The sequence below is a fragment of the Brachionichthys hirsutus genome, chromosome 11, assembly GCF_040956055.1.
Source record: "Brachionichthys hirsutus isolate HB-005 chromosome 11, CSIRO-AGI_Bhir_v1, whole genome shotgun sequence".
NCBI classification, from domain to species: domain Eukaryota; kingdom Metazoa; phylum Chordata; class Actinopteri; order Lophiiformes; family Brachionichthyidae; genus Brachionichthys; species Brachionichthys hirsutus.
Genome location: NC_090907.1, coordinates 9,646,290 through 9,655,734, shown reverse-complemented (window position 1 = coordinate 9,655,734; position 9,445 = coordinate 9,646,290). Strand labels below are relative to the sequence as shown.

Below are 9,445 nucleotides of genomic sequence, written 5' to 3'. Positions count from 1 at the left end.
AAAATGAATAGAAGAGTTGACAGCAATATAGTTGTATTTTATCATTTGGCTGGAATTGGAACAAGCGCCATCTTGTGGAGGAATAACATACTTGACTATTTCTGAAAAGGTTTTGAGCGGTCAAGAGTGATAAACAGATAAAATAAATGCTTTGTCGTATACGTTTAATGGACATACTGTACATGCACAGCTGATGAGAACATCCTAAAATAGTGTGTGTGTGGGGGGGGGGGTCATATTTAAAGACAAATTAAGAACAAGGTTGAGATGAATATTTATTTGATATCAGACAGAATAAACACATTTCACTGAAAAAGTCTGGACTAGACCAAACTGTGTTTTATAGAAGACAAGAATGGGAAAATCTTGGAAAAGGAATCACATCTTTTATGTTGTCAACACCAAGAATGCATTGCAAATATCGTTCAAATCCCAGTCCGAAGCCACCATGAGGGACAGACCCGAAACGCCTCAAATCCAGATACCTGCAAATAAATAACGTCATTGTAACCTTGTTGACTTGTAAGTGTTACTTTTTAAATGCTGTTCATGGAAATATGTTTGATTTACCAGCTGTACGTGTCTTCTAATCCAACCCTGGAAAATGATAAGAAACTTAGGTCAGAACAAAAACAATATACGATAAATCCGCCAAATAGGTGTTAACGTGTTATTTTATATATATGACAAGTATACTATGTAACAACAACACACAAACATGACTGCATAAGCACCATACACGACAAATGTTTTGAGGTTTTCTACCGCTGTATATAAGTTGAGTAATGGGGTAAGTTAAGTACTATTGCAGTAAGTTAAGTACTATTGCAGAACTTATCCTCTGCAAAACTCAAAAGTACCCTCGTGTGGCACTTCTGGATTTATGCTTGGTGTCGCTGAATGAACCTAGAAAAATATTTTTTTATGTAATATTTTTTCCTAGCCTCATTCTGGATCCGATCCAGATGGAATTCGGTGGTGAGATGGAAGCCCCCACCCTACATGACTGTGTCAAATTCCATAAACATTGGTCATTAATAAACTGAGATATTGAGGAACACATTTTGAAGCTCCATTGACTGCAATATTAACGGAAATTTCAAAGTGATCCAGAATCTCTTCTGGATTGTCACCAAAATGTAGTCATCTGTTCCTGGTAACGTTCCCAATATTTTCTGAATACAGTATTTCATCCAGATCCGTCCAGAACCCTTCGAGTTATCTTGCTAATGGATGGTTGGACAGACAGACAAATGCCGGCGATTACATAACCTCCACCTCGCCTCCGTAAACATAAAGAAATCTAAAGCCAATAAGTAGATATGACAACCATCTCTAAATTTAACAGCATGGGCCTCCCAATACCCTCAGAGTACATGTCTTTACTCTTCCAACTGTGCCCTCAGCACATCCAGCCTCTCTTCTCTCAGCGAGCCTCCACAGAGCTCTCCAACTCCTGGCACGAGAAGGTCCACTGCAGCTGCCTGCACACAAATGGAAAGTCGCAAGGCATATGCAAATCTCTGCAATAACTCAAGTGCCATTACGAGAAAGAGACCGAGCGGTAAAATCACTGATACACTCCTGAGGGTGTAACTCTGCCTTACTGTATGCTCCGGGTGGTCCTTGTTGTCTCTCGCATAAAAAGGCTTCAGCTTATAAGGATAATCAGTGACAAAGACTGGAATGTCGCCACAATGTTTCACGAGGTACTTCTCATGCTCCGTCTGAAGGTCACATCCCCACTGCAGAAAGGAAGAGCATAAACTCAAAGTGGGGCTCTGAAGAATGAAAATATCGGTAGCAGTCGAGGTAAATGTCAAGGAGGAAGTTCAAACCACTGCCCCTTACCTGCGTCGGGAACATAAATCTCTCCGAGCTGTGGTTCAGGATCTTTATAGCTTCACTGTAAGTAATCCTAAAAGCATATCAAGCTTGAATCATTCGGCATGAGTTTTATCTTCATCTAAATTTGTGTCTTTAAAAACAGAAACAGACTCACGTAGGGAATTGCTTCTGCAGCATAACATCAATAGCATCCTAGCAGTGCATGAAAAATCAATCAGGGAAGAAAAGAGGTAAATTGACACAATACTGACACTGTTGTGGTTGATTGGTACAAGAAGCCAGGTAGGTAGACTCACCCTGTGTCCTGGCCTCACATCCCTGTGAAACAAGTCCACATCCTCTGCACACTGAGCCAAGACATGCTCCGTGACAGATTTGAACATGTCCTCCATGACCTAAGGAGCAGGCCCGGTTTAATAATTAAAAGCTTTTATAGTCCACTTTTCACAAGGGAAAAATAAGGTAAATGTAATAATACGTCAAATCCAACACAAAGAACCTCAAAAGGTTAACGAATCGCTTTAATGCTTTTAATGCTACCGTCGCTCCTTCTCTGTATGAGGAGATCCTTCAACAGCGGGTGCTCAATAATCAACCGAGATACTGAGGAGCAGATTTTGTGAATCGCCATTCACTGCAATGTTAACGAAAACTTCAAAAGGGATCCAGAATCTAGCATCTCTTCTGGATCATCTCCAAAATATAAACATCCCTTCCTGGTAACATCTACCGGTAGATTTCTTTCCATAACGTTTTGAGTTACGGTGCTAACAGACAGACATAACCTTCCTGGCGGAGGTAATAATCTGATACTTTGATTAATGTCATAATATGTGTTGTGTACCTTTGTGAGATCCTCCAAGGACTGTGTGAAAGAGATCTCAGCCTCCACCATGTAAAACTCGGCCAAATGGCGTCTGCTTTGGGAGTTCTCTGCACGAAAGGTTGGCCCAAACGCATACACCTTAGAGAAAGCCCTAGAAGAGTGTGAATGGCAAAGCAGAATTAGAAATATACTTCTGTCAAAGCACTCGTTACCGTTTCTCACTCGCTAACATAGAACAAAGAATTAGGATTTGTAAATTTCACTAAATATAAGGATGATCACAAGCACATGTATTCATATAGTTTCTTTCACCCTGACATCACTTCCAAATGAAGCTGACCAGACACAGTCAGGAAGGCCGGGACGGAGAAAAAGTTCTCATCAATCTCCGGGATTGGTGGCTGCAGTGAAAGAAGAGGATTCCAACAATAATCACGGGGGGTGACATTAAATACAAAATCATGAATTCACCCAAAAATAACACAGAACACAGACTCACTTCAACCTGAAACAGTTCCCCTGCTCCTTCACAGTCATTGGAGGTGATGATTGGAGTGTGAATCTGAACAAAGCCATTTTCCTGAAAACATTTATAGTAATAAAATAAGTTTGTTTTTTATCTCTTTTTTAAAATAATGAAAATCTTTTTTTCTGATGCCCTCACCTTGAAATATGAGTGAATTGTGGCACTGGCCTCAGCCCGTATTCTCAACAAGGAGCTGAATGCACTTGTTCGGCACCTGAGATGAGGGAACTGGCGAATATACTCAATGCTCGGTGTCTGTTTGATTTTAAAGGGAAAATTCTACAACAAGAAAACAATGCAATAGACTTAAATTATGCTTATTAAATTCTGTCTCTCAAAGTCAAGTCGTATTTTTCATACCACAGGGTTACATTCTCCAATCACATGAACTTCATCTGCTTGCAATTCAACTGGCTGACGTTGATGCGTACTTTTCTTCAGGATACCTGTGACTTCTACAGAACTACCAAATGTGAGCAACCTTGAATTCAAGAAAAGGAAAAAAAAAGACAGGTATGCAATATTTTAAATCTATGCATCGTGCATACGTGTGAATCAAAGTGAGAGCTCACGGATCACTGAGGTCCGAGCTAGTGACAATTTGCAGCGGCTTTGAAGAGCTTCCATCATTCACATGGAGAAACAGATGTTTCTTCTGAAGTCTCACAGAACGAACCCATCCCTAGAAAATAACATAAAAAAGCAATCAGCTGTGTTTTCTGACAAATAATAAGAACGTTACGAAGGAATATCTTGCAAACTTGGTTAATTACCTGCACTTTGACAGTCGTCCCCACTTCAGCGCCTGAAAGTGCTTCGGATATTCTTAGTTTCGTCGGCGCCGGTTTGCAATAATGTCGAACACTGAACCATATTCTCCTGCTCGCCGCAGCGGACGACGCCACAGAAAGCATCTCAGCTGCAGCCGAACCGTCAGAATGATCAATGTTGCGTCAGCTTCGTGACACAAATGAAAGATTTCGTCCTAATTTCATGATATTTTACTGGGACTTGACTTTCACGTTGTCTGACAGTAGCACTTCCTGTTTGGGGCTTACGCCCTTCGTCACGTGATTGTGATAAACCAATCAGATGTCGGTATTTTTGTGCACTGGGAAGTTAAGGGTTTTTTGTTTTTTTGTTTGATTTTGACAGACAAAAGCAGTTTTACAATTAAAAAACAACATTTGAATGTGATTTTATAAAAAGTGTGTGAAAATGTGCTTTGTCATGTAGACATAGCCATGTATGGAAGTACATAACCTTTAAACACATAAACAAAGGCAGAACGTATATGTTAATAAGTAATCTGGGAAGAATTGTGGATCATCATTAAAGGACCACCAAATAGGTTTATTTATTCATTTCGGAAGAAATTCATATTTCATCATATGTGGGTTGATTCCAATAGTGCAATGCAGCAAACTGCACAGCTTTCACAACCACATAGAGATCCTCTTTAATCTTACCTGATGTATCTTCCATCAGTGAGAGGAGCATTTGTGTAAACCTCGTTAATCCAACACCAACAACGACGCTGGGTTCTATTCCCGGCATTTGCTGCTGGAGTAAATCAGATCGTGCCAACAATGTAATAAGATGCCAAAGACAATTAATCACATGGTCTCGCCTGTCAGGTCTGGAGCCCCTGGTCTGGGTTTGCTGAAAACGCAGAGGAAAGTGTCTCCACCTCCGGCTGCTTAAGACACATCATCATTAAACCCAATATGATGAATCTGAAAAGTCAGTAGGGTCATTCCTATTAATTATCATTAGAATGAATGAAGCAATTATGTGCATGGTCTCATCTTAATAGGGGACAAGTGATTATGTTTTCCGAATCATTCAGAGTGTAAAAATTAGGTTGGAAAATTTGTGAAAGTCTTTCATGTCCGTACATGTTTATTGTCTTTCTTGAAAAGTTGAATCATGAGAAGATCAAGAGAAGACTGTCATTAATTGCCTTTACAACACAATCAAAATCTTAAAACCAAAACTAAATAATTAAACAAAGAATATCCCTTTATGGAAAATGTGTAATATTTTACTCTGCCACATGGTAGTGCTCTAGCTCTATGACAAAGCTCCTTTCAAATTCCTGCTAAATGTATATTCATATAGCATTATCGGTGAGTTACCGGGAGTTTATTATTCATTTGCAACAACAAGGTCCACTGAAATAGAAACTAGCTGCCATTGTAATGTTCTTGCTGCAGTGCTATTAACGATGATGCAAAGGACCATCTGGCTTTCATTGAGAGCAACCCAGTGCAACAGCAAATTCAAATTGCATCAAGTAACTGTTGCCTATAGATCATAAGAAGAACAGCAATATTGTGGTACCACAACCCTCTAACTACAGCTTTATTTTAACTTTAGTTTCTAATTCTCTTTTTGCCATTTTTGCCTGACAACTTGATGGTGCATATGGATAATGTTATGAAACAACACAACACAAATCACCATGCAATTACAAAAAAGGTGAGAAAAGTGACATCAGTATGCATACTCTGCTGTCTGCATACATGTTTTGCACAACTTAAAGAAACATTTTAAAGTAAAATTGTATCTGTTTTACACTACGCGTGTAATAAAGCATAAAGAGAATTACCATTTGCATGGTAGAGTCTACAGGAAGAATAGTTACAGTATTGGCCTGTCAACCTTAATTAGGCTTACCAACTTGTCAAAATCAATAAATGATTACTCAGCAAAACAAAGGATTTAGTTGTAAAAGCTTGGGTCTTTGGAGGATCATTAAAACTTAGAGGTCAAGCGCATCATCTTCTTTCAGCACTCTTTCCACAAGCTGCAGCACCTGGAGAGCATCCTTCCACAAGCCTTCATCAGCGCCTCTTCCAAATATTATGCATTCGTAAATGGAGGTGTGCATTGATTTAATGTTAATGCTGATCAAACACCTATATGTTGATTTCCATTATATTGAGTTTTGTGACAGGGAGCAAAACATAAATTAAAAGGGGGAAAAAAAACATCACAGAAATACATTTGTACCATTGAGCTGTTTCTCCTACAGCTCTCCGAATGTGTGAATGCGCCACTTCACAATCAAAGAGAAAAATGAGGACAAATTGATACAATGTTTTTTGTAACATCTGATCAGACAAAAATGCATGAAACATATTTCTGAAGAAAGTAGCTGGCATTGCCTATAATTATTAATCTTTTTTGTTAATGATTTATCTTTTTCCCTCACCACATTTCAAGCCCAGGTGTGCTGTGAGTGTTATTTAATGTTACTTGTTTAATGTGTATTGTGTAGTTGGTGTTTTTCATCAACACATATAATATATCATCTCTTTCAATACCTTGTGCAGGACAATCAGTTTTTTTATGCTGAAACAATAAATGTTATTTTTGTGTAATTTAGTTTGCAACTAAGTTTCTTCAAAGCAAGCATGCTGGTCTTCTACATTTTGTTAAAGCAGCTCTAAAATTACTATTGTTAGTCAAATTTAAGAAGTTCCTGCGGGAATGTGTGGAATCTTCTTTCTGTACTCAAACCCCCGCACACTTCACGCTCTGCCCGAATGAAGAAGAACACTATCGTTAATTCTCTGATTGCAATATCGTGTTTCATACAGCACAGTTTCTATTTCTGTAACTTACAATCATGACTTTACATTAAATATTGTTCCACTGACTCACAGATATCAAATCAGCACCCAACATTCAGCTGGCGATTGTCCCTTGTGAGGCTATGATGTTACTAATCAACACAACTGTAGATTCAAACACCGAAGTTCAATGGCATATTTAGTCATGTCACACAAAGCAACCTCACAACATCAACCCTTAGCAATGTCGCCACAGTTTACAATCTGATCCTTCTCGTTGCTTCCAGGAGTCACGGACAAGCCTCTCCTGAGATGATGACAAATAGAAAAGCAGGAAAGTAATATCTAAATATCCTGACTCATCATACTATGTTATTCTCACCAACACACACACAGGCCACAGCCAAATTGAATAATTTATTTCCATACACAAAGCGCTCTTTACAGCTGCATCCCACATCATTTCCAGGAGGATTCAGTGCAAGCTCTGCTTTGTTTTCCCAAGTCCTTCAATTTAATCTCCAATGAGGATAGAGCTCCCACATCTTCATTTAAAGGACAATTTACACAAATTATCCTAAATGTTATCTCTAAATTGTGATGCAGGAATACTACTTATATCTAGGTCATCCTAGATAAATATAAAACCTAATTTTCTTTTACCTTGTGAGAGTGAAAGAACACCCATGTGTGCTTACTTAGATAGTGCAGCTAGCATTTGTTGCTTGCAGTTATCCAGTTACAAGTTGTCATAATGATTACCAAAAAAATATATTAATAATGCTGAAAACAACTTAAAGATTATGAAATAGTTTCGTTTTTTTTCCAACCGAAACATTTGGTGTCTTGAACTATCATTCCACTCTCTGGACTACAAAATTTACGGTCCAGTTTTGATAAGAAGTCCTGTAATTTTTACGATCTGTAGTGTAGCTCTGCTGAACGGCGATATCCACTCATCTAAGATTGGTAACGCATGGAAATGCTCTGTTGTTCAACAAACACTTTGTGTACACTGCACAAACAACAAAGCAGATCAGCAATCTATGAACAGCAATCCATGCTTTCTTGTCAGAGAATTCTTCCACGTCTTTCAATAAGATGTTTCTTTGAAGCAGGAACAAACCAAAGCGAGTGATAACTGATGGCATGTTTGAACACAAAAAGTTGTTTCAGCACAGCAAAAAAGAAGAAGCTTTTATTAGCCTCGACACACAATGTAATCTAATTTGAATTGGGAAAACTTCAGCAGATTCAGTTTGACGTTCACTCTTCCGTAGGCAAGAATTCCCGTACATGTAATCGCCAAGGTCAGAGTGCTGAAGTCGCTGGTGTGATACCCTTGAGGCAATTCAGAGCCTTTGTCAAGGGCAGCAGGAAAGTTAGATAATGCTCTTTGTGTATAACACATTTGTCTGTCCCAGTTGTGTCCGACTGTCCCGCTTTATTTATTCGATCAAATCACATCAAAACACGTTTCTCCTTCTCTTGCTTCTGTATAAAGGCAATAATCCCTCTTGTTGGGAGTTTGCAACTGATGTCTCAGCGGACGCCTGGCCATAAATCCATCGCTAATTACTTGAGTCTTTACTTTAGACACAACAACTACCCTCTTAATCAGCCAAACAGTGAATGAATGTCTTCATCCTTCTATGGGGACTTTTGATTAACACCAAAATGACGTTGAAGGCATTCAAACCAAATTATTTTACATTTTTTAGTGTGTTCTGGAAATAAATAAATCCTTGATAAGATTTTTTTTTTAATACAGATTGTTATTTTTGACTGCACCCCCTTCCTCCTAAAAAAAACTGTTTTTGCTGCAACATGTTGCTTAAGTAGGAATCACTTATCAGAACTGATAGCTGGTAAGGATTTATTTTTACATAGAACTAGTATGCAGCTTCAATATTAAGGCACGCAGCCCATATGTGGTAGTGGTGAAAGCCAAGGAATTATAATTATAATGTAATTCTGCTCCATTCCTTACGCAATAAACAATAAATTGGCACATTTAGAACAACAGTGCAGAAAACTCCACATAAGCCAGGAGGGATAAGAGAAGTCTGAGTCATCAAATGAAAGGGCCTTTGGATGTGTCCTGTCATCCTGCTTTATATCTAAGTTATTTTAAGATGTCACACATTGGCAACATGCAGGCTTTCCCAAAATCCTATTTTTCAAATGTGAAGTGACAATAAAAAAGAACCCCGGGTGAAAAACATTTTCACCAGCAGCAACAAGCATTGTCTTGTCACGCTTTGCCAGCAGTGGGGTGCAGGTCGGCAATTTATTTCAGTTCTGTGTTGCAAGAAAATCGGTTCCACAATAAATAAATAAATAAGTATATGAAAAGGAAACATATCTCTCTATGAAGAGTGCTAAAAAATGTCTCCTTCTCAACATTAAAGCAGTTGGACTGGAAGGCCATTTTGGATAGGTAAACGAAACGAGGGGCCAGGCATGTCACAAACCAAACACGTTATGTGGAAATAAATTCCCCATGGCTAATCTACACAATAGTATTTGTACTGTACGTAATGGGCCAGAAGGTTCTGTCACTCAAATAATTACCGTATTTTTTGGATTATACGTCGCTCCGGATTGTAGGTCGCACCAGCCAAAAAATGCATAATTAAGAAGAAAAAACCATATATAGGTCGCACT

General features: G+C 38.6%; 1 protein-coding gene across 1 annotated transcript; it reads right to left on the bottom strand.

Moving 5' to 3' along the window:
* Nucleotides 1-313: 313 nt before the first annotated feature.
* nars2 (asparaginyl-tRNA synthetase 2, mitochondrial) lies at nt 314-9,025 on the bottom strand. Its single transcript, XM_068745224.1, has 15 exons — nt 9,010-9,025; nt 3,974-4,119; nt 3,773-3,882; nt 3,561-3,681; nt 3,339-3,479; nt 3,174-3,254; nt 2,987-3,075; nt 2,693-2,825; nt 2,145-2,243; nt 2,003-2,040; nt 1,852-1,918; nt 1,608-1,745; nt 1,387-1,484; nt 571-597; nt 314-485 (listed from the first exon to the last, which is right to left on the bottom strand). The coding sequence occupies exons 1-15, from the start codon at nt 9,023-9,025 to the stop codon at nt 341-343; spliced, it is 1,449 nt and encodes a 482-aa protein (XP_068601325.1). The 3' UTR covers nt 314-340.
* Between the last annotated feature and the right edge of the window lie 420 nt (nt 9,026-9,445).

Coding starts and splice junctions, on each gene's coding strand:
- nars2 (XM_068745224.1), bottom strand. Junction 3,480..3,560: donor TTGGAGAATGTAACCCTGTG/GTATGAAAAATA, acceptor TTCTTGTTGTAG/AATTTTCCCTTTAAAATCAA. Junction 486..570: donor TTAGAAGACACGTACAGCTG/GTAAATCAAACA, acceptor ATTTATTTGCAG/GTATCTGGATTTGAGGCGTT.